This window comes from Embiotoca jacksoni, unplaced genomic scaffold (assembly GCF_022577435.1).
Source record: "Embiotoca jacksoni isolate LCO1_2020_lvr unplaced genomic scaffold, fEmbJac1.0.p SCAF_2, whole genome shotgun sequence".
Classification (NCBI taxonomy): domain Eukaryota; kingdom Metazoa; phylum Chordata; class Actinopteri; family Embiotocidae; genus Embiotoca; species Embiotoca jacksoni.
In genome coordinates, this window is record NW_027185340.1 from 25,549,218 (window position 1) to 25,570,076 (window position 20,859).

General features: G+C 45.0%; 1 protein-coding gene across 3 annotated transcripts in view; it reads left to right on the top strand.

The window, feature by feature from the left end:
- LOC138201594 (contactin-associated protein-like 5) overlaps positions 1 to 20,859 on the top strand; it is a 106,947-nt gene that overhangs the window by 11,639 nt on the left and 74,449 nt on the right. For all 3 annotated transcript variants that reach the window (XM_069155215.1, XM_069155216.1, XM_069155217.1), the window contains exons 2-3: positions 14,067 to 14,177; positions 14,866 to 15,059. In XM_069155215.1, coding sequence (XP_069011316.1) covers positions 14,067 to 14,177; positions 14,866 to 15,059 — 305 coding nt within the window. The remainder of the gene's footprint in view (positions 1 to 14,066; positions 14,178 to 14,865; positions 15,060 to 20,859) is intronic.

Consider the following 20,859-nt stretch of genomic DNA (forward strand, 5'->3'; position numbering starts at 1 on the left):
GGAGAAAATCCCGTAGAGGCCTGGGGGACCTCCCGCATTGCAAACAACAGAGGATCAAGCCATTTATCCCAATTACGTCCATCATTGTGTATAAATTTACGAATCATGGACTTTAAAGTCCTATTCAGACGCTCCACCAGCCTGTCCGTCTGTGGGTGGTAAACACTGGTCCGAATAGACTTAATGCCCAGTAATCCATAAAGTTATCTCAGTGTTCGCGACATGAACTGGGTGCCCTGGTCAGTCAGAATCTCTTTTGGGATTCCCACTCGGGAGATGACCTGAAACAGAGCCTGTGCAACACTCTTTGCCGAAATGCTGCGCAACGGCACTGCCTCGGGATATCGTGTTGCGTAATTCACTAGGACTAACACAAAGCAATATCCGCGTGCGCTCTGGTGGAATGGCCTGATGAGGTCCATGCCAACACGGTCAAATGGGACCTCCATCAAGGGTAGCAGATGTAAAGGCGCCCTCGGAATGGCCGGCTGGTTTACCAGCTGACACTCCGGGCAAGATGCACACCAACGGCACACATCCCCCCGGATGCCCGGCCAGTATAACCGGGCCATTAGCCGGTCCAGAGTTTTCTCATATCCCATCCCATAACCCATCGGGTTATAGTGAGCCGCCTGGAAAATAATTTCCCGACGGCTTTTTGGCATCAACAACTGGGTGTTTTCTTGACCTGTTTGAGTGTCATGACTCACTCTATACAGTCTGTCCCTAATCAATGAAAAGTGCGGGTATGACAGCGCTGCATCAGGGCGCACCAGCTGACCATCAATTTTTATCACTTGGTCAAAGGCGAAGCGTAGAGTATCGTCCCGAGACTGCTCGAGTGGAAAATCCTCCATGGAGCATAATTCGGGAACCGGTGGAGTCTCCACCGGAGTCTCTGCCGGTTCCCCCTCCCTCTCTGCAGCGTCAGACAACCTCGCATCGCCGCTGAGCGCAGCACACATCCCGCATGTCCCTGCCGGTCGTGAACGCACCCCCCCACTCTGCCCCATTAACTTATGAAACCCAGGCCAATCTGTCTCCAAGATTAGGGGGTGCATAAGGTGGGAGCTAACCACTACCTTTACTTTATGCTTTTTCCCCGTATCAAATTTCTACGGCCACCACCAGATAATCGTGAATATCCCCATGCACACACTTAATCCTCACCCACGATGCCGCCACCAATGCCCCGGGCTGAACCAGGCTCTGGTGGATCAGCGACTGCATGCAGCCCGAATCCACCATCGCCTGGTGTGAACCCCCCTGTATCCTTACCGGAACGCGATACGTCGCTCCTGGACCGGGGGAGGATGTTGGAGGCCTGGCAACCCGAACCATCTGTCCCACCTCCATCAATGGACACTCCCTCCAGTAGTGTCCGGGCTGCCCACACCTCCAACATTCCTGCCCTGGCGGTTGAGGCCCCCCCTGTAGGAAGGCAAGTGTGCTGGGGCTGGCCACTCCCGAGGAATCAGGGAACCGGAGGGGTGTTAGTGCCCGTGGCGCCGGCAGGGCCCGGGCTGCTCCCGGCTGTGGGATTCCCCTCCGCGGCGCGGGAATCGGTCGGGCTGCCACTAGCGGCCAACCCCCCCATCCCCCTGCCCGCCAGGATGGACCATGAGGTGGTCTTTGGCCAGGGTGATGGCGGCCTCCAGCGTCGCCGGGCAGTGGTAGCAGACCCATGCCGCGGTCCTGGCCGGCAGCCCTTCCGTGAATTGCTCCTTCATGATCTTGTCCACCACCGCTGGCGCTCCTCCGGCGTTCCCCGGCTGCAGCCACCGGGTCCCTCAGCCGCTGAGCGTAGGCAAATGGTCGGTCCCTGGCCCCCAGCTTAGCCTCCCGGAAGTTCCTCCGGTGGTCTTCAGGGGACAAGCCTAGCCGGTCCATAATGGCCCTATTCACGTCCCCGTAGATGTGTCGGGCCCTGGGTGGCAGCCCCAGGGCCGCTGTCTGTGCCTCCCCTGCAATGAGAGGAAGGAGCCACACCGCCCACTCTGCCACCGGCCAGCCACACGCCTCCGCCGTTACCTCGAACATTTCGAGGAAGGACCTCATCCGCTGGCGTCATTTTATGCATCGCCACCCCCGAAAAGGGCGCCGGCACCAATGGGGCCCCCACAGCCCGGCCCGCGAGCTGTTCCAAGGCGCGGGTCTGCCACTCTGCTTGCGCCTGTAGCGTCCCCAGAAGCTGGCGGTTCGTTTCCGCCTGATCACGCTGCATTGCCGCAATCCCGCTTAGCATCTGTCCCGGTGCCACGATCGGCTGCATCGGCATCTCGCTCTGTTGTCCGCCTGTCTCCATGACCCACATTGGGCACCAGTGTAGCACGTCTGAGCTACCGTGGGGGTTCCTTGAGACAGACGACACACGCTGAGCCACAAAGTTTGATTTATGGTTTCGCTTTTATTGGTTGATCCACACTGTGGCACACACTCTTTTACACCCGGTGTCGGCGCTCTCCTGCCCAGCCTCCGAGCATCCGTTTCCAGGCTGCTTCCTCCTTCTCCTCCTCACCAGGTCCTGCTTACTTATGTAAGGGAAGAAACAATCTCCCCGATTCAGATCAGCTGCGCCAATTATCCTCCACCCGGCACCGTTCCCTGAACCACTCCCTCACTCTCTCTCCCCCCCCCTCCCCTCCTGCAGCTGAGCTAACCACGCCCTGCCACCACATGGTATGTTATATTGTCTTACGTTATGTTATATGTTGTTAGCCTACGTTATATTTTATGTTGTTATGTTATGTTATATGTTACGCTATATTTTATGTTATATGTTGTTGTGTTATGTTATATGTTATGCCAAATTTTATGTTATATGTTATGTTATATGTTATGTTATGTTATGCTATGTTATGTTATATGTTATGTTGGTAGTGTATAATTTGAGAGGTGGTTAAATGTCTACCTGCATGTTTCATCTGTAGGCTCTTCTACGGTATTTAAAGGCTCGTCCAAGTAAACTGTACATGAGTATTTAAAGGTTGAGAAGTGACGAGTCACTGTTAACACTCTTCTTCAGCCTGCATCATGCTGGTGGACCGAGCTCCTTCCTCTTCTCTAATAACAGTTAGAAATATGTGGGAGTGACTCTGTGACTGATTCACATCATCACAATGAATACAACATGACATAATAAATAATAACATAATAAACAGGGATTTAAAGATATTTAAAGGTGAAGTCCTGTAGCTCTGAGTCCCACCTTGTCTGTACACCGTGAAGCTCTATGTTTTTAACTCCCTGTTGTTCACTCTGAGACTGACTGTTTCATTACCGTAGCAACCCCTCGCTGATTATTGCACTTGTTTTATTGGTACGGTCAACAGAAAGTGGGTGTTGATAATCTGCTGAAACCCTCTGCCAGTAACACAGAAAACAAACAGAGGACGCCACAGCTATTTCAAGCATATTCATTACAGTCTATAGATGGGAGGCTGGTGCAGAGAGAGAGAGAGAGAGAGAGAGAGAGAGAGAGAGAGAGAGAGAGAGAGAGAGAGAGAGAGAGTGTGTGTGTGTGTAAGTGGTATATCTGGAAATGAAAAGGCCTCCATCGGCACCACATTCATCAAAATTGATTTTTTTTTCTGCTCTCTAGAGGCCGAGCAGAAATAATTGCTCTAAATAGGTTAATGTCATATATCATTGGAATTTTCTGCTGGTAAATGACTCATTACAGACAAACAGCATTGTTCTGTACACAGAGACTCTCCGGACTCCTTTGAACATGGAGCTCAGTTACATTTCAGCCTCCTTCCTCTCAGTCTCAGTGACTTAGTTTAAGAGCAGAATTAGTAGGCTGATAGGAGAGATGTGTGTTCCCAGAGGGACGATGTTCCAACAGAATATTAATTAATACTGTTCTTATGTAATTTGTGGACGTCAGTCAGTTTTGGAGACTCAGCTGTACAATATCAGAGTTCTGATCACAATGTAGATTGTTAAATGACTGTTAAATATTTCAGTGGATGAAGTGTAGTGAGGTGAAGTCAGGGTCACTTTATTTCACAGCTCTGCTACCTGCTGCAGGTCCCTAATGAACACAAAGGGAAACAGAGCAGCATGGAGCTCAGTGGTCAAACAGAGCAGCTCTCTGTCTCTGGATTACACCGTGACATGAGGATGATATTATTAGTACGTCTTTAATCTGCCTGTTACAGGCTCTGACTTAATCGCATTAAAAGCTGTATTATGATGTACGTATCAAACTGCTCTGCTTTAATGGTGAAAGTCGGTCTGAGCTGAAAGAAACACAAACATGTTCCTGTCGATGAGCAGCAGGAGCTCACTGAGCTGCTGCCACGTTCGCTGGAGGACGGCTTGGAGAGGTCGCCTGGTGATCCACTGCTCTGACATCCTTTTATTGGCACATCTGAAAATGTTTTATCACCAGATTGAAATCCTGAATGTCTGCTGTGTTCTCATTCAAGCTGTCCTCAGTGATGCTTCCTCACACTCAGGTCGCACTGTGAGCTCAGAGAACACGTGACAGACTGGTGTAACATTTCAGAAGTCTGCAGGAGACTCTGAACTCTGATGTGATTTAAGAACAAGTTTTAACTACTGTTGTCTGTAGACACAAACACAGAGAGAACATCGCTAGCAGGCTAACTCACCGCCAATACCACAACAACACCAACTCCACCAACTCCACAACACCACAACAATTCAATTCAATTTTATTTATATAGCGCCAAATCACAACACAGGTTATTTCAGGGTAAAGTACTTACAGCAAAACTTTACAATATTATACAGAGAAACCCAACAATTCAACAATTCCCACATAAGCTAAGGAAGGAAAAGGTCCTCTTTAAGGGAGAAAATCCTCCAACAGAGGGAAGGAAAACTCCCACTTAACAGGAAGAAACCTCTTACACCACCAGGCTCAGAGGTGGGCGGAGCATCTGCCTCGATCGGTTGGGGTGACATATAACAGCATAACTGTAGGATGGTTCAGAGCCACCTGAGCAGCTCTAACAATATGCTTTATCAAAAAGGAAAGTTTTGAGTCTAATCTCAAAGCTAGAGAGGGTTTCTGCCCCTCAAACACAAACTGGGAGCTGGTTCCACAGGAGAGGAGCCTGAAAACTGAAGCTTTGCCTCCCATTCTACTCTTGGAAACTCTGGGAACCACAAGTAGACCAGCGTACTGAGAGAGAAGTGCTCTTTCAGGACGATGTGGTTCTATAAGATCCCTACGATACAATGGAACCTGGTCATGAAGAGTTTTGTAAGTGAGCAAGATCATTTTAAATTATATTCTTGATTTAACAGGGTCGATGAAGAGAAACTAAAACTGGAGAAATATGATCTCTCTTGCTAAATCCCGTCAGTACTCTTGCTGCAGCATTTTGGATCAGCTGCAGGGTTTTTAATGACTAATTTTGACATCCTAACAATAGTGAATTACAATAATCTAGCCTAGAAGTAACAAATGCATCAATTAGTTTTTCTGCATCACGCTAAGGAGGGATTTTCCTGATTTTGTTAATATTACGTAGATGAAAGAAGGCAGTTCTGGAGATTTGCTTTATATGGTGGCTAAAGGACAAATCCTCATCAAAGATGACTCCAAGGTTCCTCACAGTTTTGCTGGAGGCCAAGACAATGTCATCTAGAGTAACTAAGTGATTTGAGAAAGAGTTGTTTAGGACCAAGTACAATAACTTCCGTTTTGTCTGAATTTAGAAGCAGGAAGTTTTTGATCATCCAGGCCTTTGTCTTTTAGACAGGCTTCAAGTTTTAATAACGGATTAGTTTCATCTGGTTTTATAGAAAGATATAGCTGAGTGTCATCTGCATAACAATGGAAGTTGATGCAGTGCTTCCTGATGACATCTCCTAATGGAAGCATGTACAAAGTGAAAAGTATTGGGCCCAACACTGAGCCTTGTGGAACTCCATAACTAACTCTTGTTTGTCTGGAATACTCATTGTTGACATGAACAAACTGAAATCTATCTGATTAGTGGGATTGAACCAGTCTAATGCAGTTCCTTTAATCCTCATAACATCTTCTAATCTCTGTAATAAAATTGTGTGATCAATCGTATGAAAAGCAGCACTGAGGTCTGGAAGAACAAGTCCAGAAACATGTCCATTATCTGAGGCTAATAAAAGGTCGTTATTAACTTTTACCAGAGCTGTTTCTGTGCTATGATGAACTCTAAAGCCTGACTGAAAATCTTCAAACAGATCATTCCTTTGTAAATGATCACAAAGTTGATTTGCAACAACTTTTTCAAGGATTTTAGAAATAAAGGTTGGGTTGGAAATTGGTCTGTAGTTTCCTAAAACAGCTGATCAAGAGTCAACTTTTTAAGTAAAGGTTTAATTACAGACACTTTCAAAGCCTGCGGTACATAGCCGGTTACAATAGATAAATTGATCTGATCTAATATGCAAGTATTAATTAAAGGGAAGACTTCCTTGAGGAGTTTAGTTGGGATGAGATTCAAGAGACAGGTTGATGATCCAGGTGAGGAAATAATTGCAGTTAACTCAGAGCTCAACAGGAGAGAAATGCTCAAAGTATAAATCTGGTCCCACGGTTGCTTTCAGGGCTTCTGTGCTTAACATCACATCAGTGATGGTGGCAGGGAGGGTCTGCCCGATTCTCTCACTAATAGTGAGAACTTTATTGGTGAAGAAGTTAATGAAGTCATTACTCCTGAGAGCTGAAAGAATAGAGGGGTCAACAGAGCTGTGACACTTTGTCAGCCTGGCTACAGTGCTGAAAATAAACCTGGGGTTGTTCTTGTTGTCCTCTATTAATGATGAATAATATTCAGTTCTGGCCTTACAAACAGCTTTCTTAAATTATATTAGACTATCGTTTTTGAGTGTTGATATTAGACTATCAACACCACCAACTCCACCAACACTACAACACCACCAACACTATAACACCCTCAACTCCACATCACCATCAACACTACAACACCACCAACACTATAACACCCTCAACTCCACATCACCATCAACACTACAACACCACCAACAACACTACAACACCCCCAACTCCACCACCAATACTACAACACCACAGCACCACCAACTCCACCACCACCAACACGACAACACCACCAACACTACCCACACTACAACACTACAACCCCACCAACACTACAACACCCCTAACTCCACCAACACCCCCAACTCCACCAAAACCACTAACACTACAACACCACAACCCCACCAACAGCACTAACACCACAACAGCACTAACACTGCAACACCAAAACACCACCAACAACACCAACAATACTACAACACCACCAATACTACAACACCACAGCACCACCAACACCACTAACACTACAACACCACCAATACTACAGCACCACCAACACCACAACACCACCAACACCACAACACCACCAACACTACAACATCACCAACAGTACCAACACTACTAACACTACCAACACTACAACACCGCAGAGAGCCAAAAGCATGAAGCTAATCTCTTAATCGGGCCGATAATGAACAGAAATCCTGTTTAGAAAAATGTGTGAATGATGGTTGAATAATTAATCTCTGCCAGATGAGAAGTGCAATCACTGCAGCTGTTTTACATTTTACACAGCAGCAGAGTTTTAAAGGTTTCAGACTTCATTTTCCTTTTGAACTACATTGAATATGAAACATATTTATGTTTGACTTCAATATATTTATCTGACAACTGGAGATGTATTAAATAGAATAGATAATAGTCCCGATTTAATTTCAGTATTTGAGGTGTGTGAACAGGATGTGTATGGGTGTGTGTGTACATCAAATCTAGAAAAATATATTCTGGAAATAAAAGTAATCAGAAACAAAGAGTCTAACCTGATCAGTGCAGACTCTGATGGACATCCTGGAGACTGTTTGAAATACTCTTTACTCTTTCATTGTTTTAATTAATAATACATCTCCTTTTGAAGAACAGGCTTTTCAAAGACATCACATCTCCTCATCATTATTCATTGTTTTCTCTTTTTATAACCAGTGAGTCCAACACGACCTGACACATTTTCAATAAACTGATTCCATTTTGGGAACTTCTACTTGTGATCACAACATTGACATTTTATAATGACAAAGGAACTGTTTTAGCGTCTCCTGAGAGTGTTTTGTACCTGATAACTCTCAGTGCTGATAAAGTTTTTTTTTTGTCCTTTCTCTTCTAATTATTTGAAATGTTTAATGTTCAGAAAAGAAACTGTAATTTGTTGGAATTCCTGAGGAAGGGAGTTTCTCTGTGTTCCCTCTCAACAAACTGCATGACACGTTCATGTCTGAGGAATTGATCGATATGATTTATTCATCAGCCGGTCAGTCTGACACAAATATCAGCTGAGCTATCAGGAAGTGAGCAGCTGGCTTCCAACACATTTAGACTCTGAGCCAAAGTCATAAATCTTCTAATATTCTGGATAAAGTGGCTGATTGTCTGTCAGCCAGACTGATCTCCTCTGATGGGACAGAGTTACTGGACAGTGTGAGATAATCAGCGGCCCAGAGAGATGCTGCAGGTCAGCGGACAGATAACCTCACCGAGCTGCAGCGTGGCTCTGAAGAGGAGCGTCTTCTTAATGCTGGTCTTCTGCCAGTTGAGGCACTTCACCCCCAGTGGGGGGGGGGACACGCACAAGCTCTGGTCCAGGCAATGTCTGGGAGCCGCAGACATGGCAGTCAGGCTGGCAGGAAGCAGACTGGAGCCCCTGGCGTGGTTTCCCGAGGTCCGACACCAGCAGACTGGATACTTGCGTGACCGGGTAGCAGGCAGGATGAAGTGGGTGAGGACAGGCTGGGTCCACTGGCGTGGTTTCCCAAGGTCCGACACCAGATGGCAGCAGACTGAACACTTGCGTGACAGGGCAGCAGGCTGGATGGAATGAGTGAGGTCTACAACATGTCACCAGCACGGGAACAGGAACGGGTACCGGTACAGAAAAAGGAATGGACAGACGGCTGGTAGGACTGGTGACAGACTCCAACTGGTAGTATGGACCGACACCTATTGACTGCAGGACCAGGGTAGATATAGTCCAGGGAGGTGATTAGTGAAATGAGCAACCTGCAGGTGGTGATCAGTTGGAGTGATGGCAGCTGTTCAGACTGATGAGGGGCGTGGCCAGGGGAGGTGACTGAAGGCAGCAGAGGAGGACACAGAACAAAACACAAGCACATGGCCAAAACAATAACAAACAGACATGGGGAATGACAGCACACATGAGGAGAGGTGATTGGGGATGAAATAGAGGGCGACACACTAGGGTCAGACAGGGATCCTGACAATGTTTTTAAAAAGTTGTGACAGGGTCTAAAAAGACTGGAAACATTGTGTAATGCTAAAAAAAAAAAAAAAAACCTGAACATGTTTGGATGTTTAACTAAAGTTAAATGTAAAATAAATGTAAAAATGTTATTTTTTTTTTTTAATATTTGGTTGGTTCTCTGTAATATGACATATAAAACACATTTCATCATGTATGTGCTGATCCTACTCGTGGTTATACAGTATTTGTGAAAACATGAATTTCATCTGTGACTGTGAATCAGTGAGCTATCCATAGTGAGTGGATGATGTTGGTAGAAAGGTTGTGTGTTCCTACTTTCAGTTTTATGACAGATTGTCCACCTAATATCAGCTGATCAACACAGTTTTCTGCTCTTTGTAATAATCCATCTTCATATGCGTCACTGAGTGACTGCTCCCCAGGGCAGTGGCAGGTCTCTGTTGTTTCTAACTACCCAGTCGCTGATAACAGATGGAGGAGCTGTTGTGCAGCTGCAGCACTTCAAAGTCTCTGCTGCTTCTTGACGACACGTGATGTATTTATGGCTCGGAGAGTTTCACACTCAGTCACAGTGTGTGTTTGTGTTGTTGCATGCAGATACCCGTCTGTGCTCGCATGAATATGAGATTTAAACCTTGCGGCTTTGCATAAAGAATGTGCCATAACACAATCCCATTCATGGCTGCAGAGGATTTTCAATTATCCCACAGGCTGAGCAGGCAGCAGCAGCCAGATCAGCCCCATCCATAAGTCTGTGTGATTGACAGCTCAGTGTTTGGCTCAGCACCAACACTGGAAACAACAGCAGGGTTTAGGAGAAGGAGAAGGAGAAGGAACTAACTGTCTGTCTGTGACCCTTCAGGAGGGAACTGTCTGTCTGTGACCCTTCAGGAGGGAATTTTTTTTCTGTGACCCTCCCATACTTCACTGTATGCATTGTTGAGCAGAGACTGGAGCTCTTCAGATAGTTCTGTCAAATAATTTCACCTTACTGACAGACAGAGGATGATGGACAGACTGACAGATAACACAAAACATGGCGTATTCGTAGGGGGTGATGGTGAAATTTATTGTGCTCATCTCCCAGAAGTGCAGATTAGGGGCAAAAATATATTTACAAGTAGAAAAAAGTCCCAAAAAACAACAACGAAAATAAAACAAAAATACAAATTCTAAACCAAAACGATTATAAAGTCACCGGTGTCTCAACAAAGTAGTTGTTACCTTCTCTGTAACTCCACCCACACTGACCTGCATCCTGAGGAGGCCCCTTTAAACGTAGTAAGCCCCTCCCATCAGGCTAATTAATTATTAATAAAACATACAATAAAGCAAATATCTTAACCCAGAGGTTATCATTCGTCTGCTTAGTGCAGAAAACAAAACAGAAAAACAAATACATTTTTCTTTCACTGATCTCTACAACTAGCTCTCCTGTCTTTTATGATTAAAAACTGTATTTTAAATAACCGGGACCGTCGCATACTGATGACGTCACAAAACGGTGTACCGCTACTGGCATATTAAACAGCTGATTGGCCAGTGCCTCAGTTTGAACATGAAGCTCTGGGAACCGGCGGAGAGGAGAGTCGACCTGCAGGAAGTGACCAGCGGTGGAAAGTTCTACCAGAACGACGAGTCTGCACATTGATCATCTACTGGACATCTGTATGATTGAATGAACCGCATCTATGTGACGGGGTCGCTCCTTCACGCTGACTCCACCCGTCTCCTCCTCCACCCATCTCCTCCTCCACCTGTCTTCCCTCCACCTGTCTCCTCCCTCCACCCGTCTCCTCCTTTCACCAGTCTCCTCCCACCACCCGTCTCCTCCCTCCACCCGTCTCCTCCCTCCACTTGTCTCCTCCCTCTACTTGTGTCTTTTCCTTCCACCCGTCTCCTCCCTTCACCCATCTCCTCCCACCACCCATCTCCTCCCTCCACCCGTCTCCTCCCTCCACCCGTTTCCTCCCTTCACCTGTTCCTCCCTCCACCTGTCTCCTCCTCTACCTGTCTCCTCCCTCCACCCGTTTCCTCCCTTCACCTGTTCCTCCCTCCACCTGTCTCCTCCTCCACCTGTCTCCTCCCTCCACCTGTGTCTTCCCTCCACCTGTCTCCTTCTCCACCTGTTTCCTCCCTCCACCTGTCTCCTCCCTCCACCTGTGCCTCCTCACTCCACCTGTATCAGTTTGTTATTGTTGACATAAAGAAGCTGATTCAGCTGTTTGGGTGGAGCTCAGCTATGTGAGTAAATGTTATTGAACATGCAAGAGCTCTCTGACACTTTCAGACTCCTGATCCAGCTGATATGTTCCAGTGTCACCCGCAGTGCTGAAGACTAGCTAGTTGCAACTAGTTACATGGCACTGAATTACAAAACAAATTAAATTATAATTTACAGTTTCTGAAAAAAATATGACGTAATTAATTTACTGTTTAAAATGTTGGTGATTCCAAAGCAGCTTCACTTTGTAGACTGAATGATTTTGACATTCACAGACCGACTGTGAGCGTTTCAGTCTATAAAAGGGTTGAGCTGAACAACAGCCAGCCTCCATCTGACATGACAGAGCAGGTTAGAAGTGCAGCTGTTAAAGCGGCCCCAAGGATTTATGTTTGTAAAAATACAAAAGTGTCATCTGTGTATTCGTTTCCAGAAACCAATGAAACTACGAAGAGTCACTGCAGAATGTGGTAATCTGGGAGAAATAGTCTAATCTCACGCTGCTGGATTAAAGAGAGCAAACACAAACACACACACACACACACACACACACACACACACACACACACACACACACACACACACACACACACACACACACACACACACACACACACGCACACACACACAAGCCCTCCTCTGTCCAGGGTCACATGTTAATGGACTGTTGGACGTCCATCTGAGAGGTGGATCAGTGAGGCTGCTCTGTTATTTTCCTTCATTCTTGCCTTAAACTCTAAACATCTGACGGACTGATGATTTACTTCCAACGAAAAACTTCAACTCCTCGACGGTGCATTTTCAGAGAAAATCTACATAAATTAGATTAATCATGTCAACACAAAGAGGCTGTTCTGTTTGAAGGGTAATGGATTCAGATGGATGTTTTAAGTTCAGGATGACGATAGATGCTGTGTTTTCAACATGTGGGATTGATGAGGAAATCCTGTTTGCACAGAGCACAGTCAGGATGTGGTAAACTTTATAAAACATAAAGATGGAGGCAGGAGGCCACAGTGAGTCTCTGTCTAAGTCTTAAAAAACACCTTTAAAGCTCATCATAAACTCACATGAGTGTTCATCTGCTCCAAACTCAACATTAAACGCTGCAGAAGAATACTTCTGTGTTTCTGTCTCCTGTGACATCAGCCGGTGCAGATGGAGGTGAACAGTGTTTTTGATCTGACTTTGAATCAGTGGCAGATGTTTGTTCAGTTTTACTATATTTATTTATATTTGTGAACCTGTGACATCACAGTTTGGAGTCAGTCAGCATGTGATGTCGACACGTCAAGCATGAATTGAATGAGTGAATATTTGCATATTAATATATTGTGGATCTTGGGGTGGAGTCAACGTCACTTTCATTTTGAATGGAAACCCAACCGACACAAAGTATTTTACTATCTTCAAACAGAGCAGATCCTGATCCATCCGAATAAACATCTCATTCTTCTCTGAAGTCTTTGGAGAATGTAACATTGAATGAACCTCTAACACCGGACTGTCTGTGATTCACTTCAATGTTTGATCAAGTCACGGATTCCTACTTGTGTTCACATCTGAGTCCTAACTTTGACTGACACAGGCTTTCATAGTCACACCTGAACTACACCTGTCGACTGATTGTATGAACAAGTGAGCCTCATGAAGACAACCGTGCTCTTCTATTTTGAACACGGTCCTGGGATGCATTCAAATAGTCCAATTTGCTAAGGAAGGTTCCTCAGTGAGTGACGTGACCTGGAAGTAAATAAGTGGCAGCCATATTAAGAGCTGTTAGAATTCTTCACATGTTTAGGAAAGGAGCTTCAATGTTTCCATTCCTATCTCTTTTAGCAGAGGATACAAAGGACCATCTTTTATAAAGGATTGGAGGTAACGCCGTCCCACAATTCCTTACAGCCGCAACATTTAATGCGATACGTCACTTATCTGTTCAGGAACGATGATATGATCAGCAGTAGATTTGAAGGCTGAACATCTTGTGCTCGTATGATTAGAATTCACAGGATGAAGGACCCAAAGTCCAGCCTTCAGCTGTGTCTGCTCCTTTGTTTCATGTCTCTCACTGTTTAAACAAACTTAACCTTTAACCTTAAACTCCACCTTTAACTTAACCTTTAACCAGTCAGTTAAATAAGAAATAACGTGGGGAAAAAAATCAGCCAGTCTGCATCAGTGACTGATTTCTAACTGGTGATTTCACTCTGAGAAAGAAATGAGAGGATTGAAGTGATTTATCAAGTAGAAGTCTTCTGTGTCGGTGAGGCTTTGAGTTTGGAGTTGATGTCACTCCCACATGTGAAGGTCTGTTCTTACATGATTCATGTAAGAACAGACATGTGTCTTTGAGACACCTGGCAGATGTTCCACTTGGGTTTCTTCTGCAGAATTTTGAAAACCTCAAATTCATGATGAAGTCCTTCTTTAATTACAGCAAATTCACTGACAGCCTTAATGTTCCACTGATCTTCCCTTTGTTACTGAAGACAACAAAGATACATGTTGTGACTGGATCACAGTGAGTCCTTCTGCTTCCTTCACAGATCACTGCAACAGTCCTTTGGTGTCCACGTTACCACAAACGTCCTTCCAGAGCTCCTCACAGCCCTCCAGCAGTTACGCTGCCCACAACGCCAAGCTCAACAGGAGAGATGGTGAGTAGAGCAGAGGCTGAGCCGCTGCCTCATCTCTACAGCATGACATCATCTGTACAGCATGACATCATCTCTACAGCACGACATCATCTGTACAGCATGACATCATCTCTACAGCACGACATCATCTCTACAGCATGACATCATCTGTACAGCACGACATCATCTCTACAGCACGATATAATCTCTACAGCACGACATCATCTCTACAGCACGATATCATCTCTACAGCATGACATCATCTCTACAGCACGACATCATCTCTACAGCACGATATAATCTCTACAGCACGACATCATCTCTACAGCACGATATCGTCTCTGCAGCACGACATCATCTCTACAGCACGACATCATCTCTACATCACGACATCATCTCTACATCATGACATTGTCTGTACAGCACGACATCATCTCTACAGCATGACATCATCTCTACATCATGACATCATCTCTACAGCACAACATCATCTCTACATCATGACATTATCTCTACAGCACGACATCATCTCTACATCATGACATCATCTCTACAGCATGACATCATCTCTACAGCATGACATCATCTCTACAGCACGACATCATCTCTACAGCATGCAATGAGTGTCAGCTGTGGAGGGTCACAAGTGTGAGTGTGTGAGTGAGAGAGAGAGTTATGCAGCTCTTCATCCCGTTGTCTGCTCCTCTAGGAGCAGGAGGCTGGTCTCCCATGGTGACAGACCCGGAGCCCTGGCTCCAGGTGGACCTCAGGGAGCGGATGGAGGTGAGGGCTGTGGCCACACAGGGGCGCTACGACAGTTCAGACTGGGTCAGCAGATACGTGCTGCTCTACAGTGACACAGGCCAGGCGTGGAGACAGTTCAGACAGGAGGACGGTGTTGGGGTAAGTCTGTACACGTTCATTTCTCCTGGGGGGGGATTTTCCTTGTGATGTCCACTTGCTGACTGATGCCGAATCATGTGGCAGTGGAATCGCTCCCTGGAGCAACATTAGGCTGATTCTGGTAGTTTGGCTCCATGTTAGGGGTCTGAATTTATGCCGGAAGTGTTCCATGAAACGAAGACCTGAACTGGGACTCCAGCTGAACAGGTTCTAGATCCGGGGACGGGCAGCGCGGTACTGGCAGGGTGAGTGGCTGTGATGACTGAAGTCCGGTTCAGTGGAGTAGAGAGTCCAGGTGGATCGTAGGCAGAACTGAAAGCGCTGAGATTCTGACTGGATCAGACGGCAGGACTGGATGGATCGATGGGAGGAAAACAGGAATGCATTCAACAAGGAAATATATAAATTTGTGTGTGTGTGTGTGTGTGTGTGTGTGTGTGTGTGTGTGTGTGTGTGTGTGTGTGTGTGTGTGTGTGTGTGTGTGTTCATTAATTCGTTATAAACTGTTGTGGGTGCTCCAGTTACTGTGCACCTTAAACTGATTCAGTTGTTTACTTGGACCACACAAAGTGTATGAACAGGAGGAGGTTCCTCTCTGGTCTGGACTTTAATCAGCTGACAATCTTTAGTTCATGGCTGATGGAGGATAAACGAGTGCAGGTTAGTCTGTCCACACCGTATCTGCTCGCTGAGCGTCCACTCTGCCTTCTGCATGCCGGCCTGCTTTGGGATGTAAACACCAAACAGAATGAAAGAACTGTCAGGAAGAGTAGAAGGTTTACAGCTGATGATCAGAGTTTCCAGAACAGAAGAACACATCTGTAGAGCATCCGTGGTTAGTTATAGAGACGATAGGAGCATAAGCATCACAGAGTTCTGGTCTCTGTCTCTCTCCTCGGGGGGGGGGGACAATGTCCATGTTGAACAGGAAATGGTATTCTAAGCAGATAATGTCCTAAAACATGTCTGACCCTCAACAGTCCACTCTGTTCTGGCTCCCAGAGTCAGAAGGACCCGAGTGAAGGGCTGAAGAACGGACAGACCAACCCAGCAGTCAGCCAGACGATCACAGCTGAACAGACAGCACAATGGATGGCAGCTCATTAAAGAGGCATATGTGATGACGCTCACAGCGAGCCGGACACCATAGCTTTCACCCAGACCTTTGCCTCTTACTAATTGACGTCCGTCTGGCATTTTAACAAGTGAAGTTCAAAGGTAAGAGCTCAGTGGCAGTACCTGAGCTGAGGGCACTAATTAGAGAGCAGCAGCTGCTCACACACTGTTCGCTCTCAGCAGTCCTGGACAGGACAAATTACACTCAACCTTTAGTTCCTTAAATCACCTGCACCAACAAAACAAGCATTTGGCCTTTAGTTTGACAGCAGGGGAGTCACATGACTGTCACTGTAGATGTTTAGTGACACAGAATAAAGAAATGTGGGTGTCTGCAAGGAATAATTAGCAGTGATATCATGAACTTCCACCAGAGCTGCATGTCAGTCTAAACTGACAGAATGTAAAACCTCCTGTTGATGGTTGTTTGGGGAGTTTATTTATGGGAGTAGTTTACTTACATAAAGAAGAAAAAGGACGTTCATCTTTATTTTTAACAAATAACCAAAAATATGGTCATCCATCCCTCAGTACTCCCTGACCTCCCCACCCTGTCTGTGGCCCTCAGTCCCACACCCACTGGTTCATGAAAAGTCCATTAAACATTAAACATTTAAAATGAACTCAAATCCTCCTCAGAATGTGAAATAACTGTTCTGTGGATGTTATGACAAAGACGTCTATGTATTAAGTTACAGAGATGGCTAGCACAGACTGTTTATAAAAATGTTTGTAGGCTCCAGGTCTGAAAAGGGAAGACAATGTGGAACTGCTTTAAAGTGTAATACCACTGAGGACCACTAGGGGCTGTCTTCCTTAGACTCCCATTGAAAAAGCATCCAGTTCTCTCCTGAAATCCAAAGTCAGTAAATGTTTACAGTCATCATGGTGTCATTAGATAAACTCCCTCCTTCTGACCAGTGTCCTGATTCTTCTGGAATAATTCATCATTAATTACACATCAGGACTCAAACACTGATATGTTTGGGGGCGGAGCTGTTTGTTTGACAGGTCTGTGGTTAAGTCAGTTTACAGTGTCTTTGGATTCTCAGTCAGATCCAACGCTCCTCTCCAGCTTGTCCAAACATGGTCACTTCCTGGCTCCAAAAAGCCTGAGAAGGCGACGACCAGACTGGAGGCTTCAAAACAGAAGTTCACAAACCAGCGGTTGTCACTTGATATCAATGGAGATTAGCATGCTAACCAGCTAGCCAGGACCAGTCCTGTCTTATAATACCTCACCACAACTCACCAAGTGATAACTGCTGTGTTCCAGATGACTACTGAGGGAACTCAGTACACTAACAGATAGTGGTCTTCCATGTCAGGACTCTTATTGTGTAGTACTTGAGTTTTAACAGACTAGTGTTGTTTCAAATCACACACTGCTGTTCTGTGCTGACAGGAAATTACCTCATCATGTGAACACATCACCCTCCAAAATATCTGCAGCTTTAATTATTTTACCCAGAAATCAATGTGTTTTTGTGGCCTCCTTTTAACACTCAATAAACACACTGATTCTTCTGTCCAGCAGCAGCAGCGGAAAATGAACACTTTGTGTTCAGGAACAGCTGCAGCTTCCTCACACGCTTTAATTTGAAAATTCTTTACGTCGATGGCCCCGCCCTTTCCTCCACAGAGCCAAGATGGCGACCGTTTAGGTGGAAAGCATAGACATATATAAATAGATGCTGCATTGGTCACTTCCACACATTGCTGCGATACATCAATGTGTCCACCATATTGGTCCGGGCCAGACTGGGCTGTCATCACATACAAGTGAACGGGGTAGCTGGAGTTTTACAGATAAAAAAACATAACGTTTCCAATTCCCAACCGCTTTCAATGAGTTGTATTGATATTACAATGTTTACTATAAACGTGGAGTTAAAAATACAGTTTTCGCTCCAGTTGATTAGAATCTTGAGGTCTACTATAATCTCCAGTCGACACTGCAGAGAGGAGTGTGTATTAACATCAGACTGACAGGAAAATATTTATTATATGGTGGAAAAGATTCATTATCATCGGGATTGTAAAAACTCAGATTCTGAGAACTCCAAAAAGTCGGTCTAACGTCACTCGACATGTTAACGTTTGTGGTGAAAGGAACAGAAACACCTGCTCAATGCAACAATAAGTCATGTTATGGTTAATATAGGTCATACTATTTAGCGCAGGGTGTTGTACTGGTAAAAAATACTAATAAACAATACTAATTACTATATTGACGAGCAACGTAAAGTGGTAACAATCCTCTCACACGGCCGCTACTTTGTTGCTGTTAGTTTGCTGTTTTAAACGTTATCTGCTAAAAACAATATGTAGAAATGTAGTGTACAATAAAAAAAATTATCTGTTTTGTCCCTGCAATGGTCTCCATGGTGAAGGTCTCCATGGTGATGACCAGGTTGTTTGTCACTCTTCTGTATTCAGAAGCAAATAGAGCAGATTTTCTTACGTTAGCTGTTTACATCTGACTCTTGTGGCCAATTAGTTTGCTATAAACATGATGTCAATACAACCACCAACACGTGTTCAGTCGTACCTGTGAGAGGTTATACCCTGACATCTAGTGTGAATAGTGCAGCGATTTGAACAATCCCAAGCAACGCACGACTCTGCCATTTTTACTCCCATTGTGTCAACTGGGAGATGTGGCAAGTTGCACGGACCAATATGGCAGCCATGTTGACTTACGATCCAGAGGCCAATGCGGCATCTATGTATATATGTCTATGGTGGAAAATGTCACAAGTAGAACCTCTGGAACACAAGTACAACATCTGGAATACAACACCTGAGTCACAGTCCAGTCTGGCCTCAGTCCAACATGAGATGAAGAAGTATTGTATTCTCACTTGTAGTTCTGATGAATTGAACTCTAAATTCAACGATGACTGAAACTCTTGGAGAACTGAAGGGAAAATACTCACTGACTCTGATGAGATGGACTCCTGCATAAACAGAACAAAACTTATGGTAGTTATTACAATTTTGTGCCAAATGACGAGGCATCATTCAAATGTAATGAGGAAAGTCGGTTGGTGCCATAAATGTATTGTATGTGTATTATCATCAGACTTTCTCTCTGCTGCAGAGAAACATAACAGCGATGGGCCCATGTACATATCTTTTTCTTGGGCTCCTCCCCTCCCATTTCCCAGCATGCCCTCATCCTCCATAACCTGTGAGGATAAAGCAACCACATTCAATATGTGTTAGTAATTGGTAGAAATGGTTTATTTCTAATGAAACATGAAGTTTGGAACATGTAAATCAGGTCAAATTCAGAGAGTGTATATAAAGAAGAAAGTGACTCAACCATAAATCACAATAATCTGTCACAATAATTGAAATGTTATCTGCAACTTCAGGAGGGCATTATAACATTTTATTAAAACACATGTGAGATATCTGTGAGCCTGAAATCTTGTCTGACCTGGAAACAGACTGTATTGTGACAGTATTGGAATTCTGTGAGAATCACCTTCTTTGATTTCTCCAGTGCATTTAACACCATCCAACCACTGCTGCTGAGTGAGAAGCTGCGGGTGGTGGGGGTGGACGCGCCCACCGTCTCCTGGATCAATGACTACCTGACAGGCAGACCACATTTTGTCCGTCTGGGCAGTGTGCTGTCTGATACGGTGGTCAGTGGTACTGGAGCTCCACAGGGGACTGTTCTGTCCCCCTTTCTGTTCACCTTGTACACAACTGACTTCCAGTACAACTCAGTGTCCTGCCATCTGCAGAAGTTCTCTGATGACTCTGCAGTGGTAGGATGTATAAGGGATGGACGGGAGGATGAGTACAGGGCAGTAGTGGAGGACTTTGTGGAGTGGGTGGGAAGGAATCACCTGCTTCTGAACGTGGCCAAGACCAGAGAGATGGTGGTCGACTTCAGGAGGAAGACGACGGCTCCACAACCGCTGAGAGTTCTGGGAGAGGAGGTGGACATGGTTGAGGAGTACAAGTACCTGGGTGTGTTCATCGACAACAGACTGAAATGGAAGACCAACATCAATGCTGTCTACAAGAAGGTGATGAGTCGACTCTTTTTCTTGAGGAAACTCCGATCCTTCAATGTGTGCAGCGATATGTTGGAGATGTTTTACCAGTCTGTTGTGGCCAGTGCTTTGTACTTCGCTGGGGTCTGCTGGGGGAGCAGCATTGGAGCCAGTGACACCAACAGACTTAACAAGCTGGTTAAGAAGGCCGGCTCCATCATCGGCTACAAACTAGATAGTCTGGAAAAGGTGGTGGAGAGGAGGACGCTGAACAAACTATTGTCCATCTTGGATAATCCTGTCCACCCTCTCAACCACCTGCTGCAGGGACAGCGGAGCACTTTCTCTAAAAGATTCCTCCAGCTCCACTGTCACAAGGACAGATACAGGAGATCATTCCTGCCCACTGCCATAAGACTTTACAATAACTCACCTCTGGCAAAATCCATCACAGTACAATAACACTGTTGACTGTGTTTCTTGGTTGCTTGTATATTATATATATATGTTGACTGTTTATTGGTTTGTTGTATATAATATATATAGATATATAATGTACTGTATATATACTGTATATACTGTGCATTTTATATTTATATTTTTTACTGCTATTTACTGCTATTTTATTTTATTGCTTTTCTATTATATTATTCTATTCTATTATTTTATTC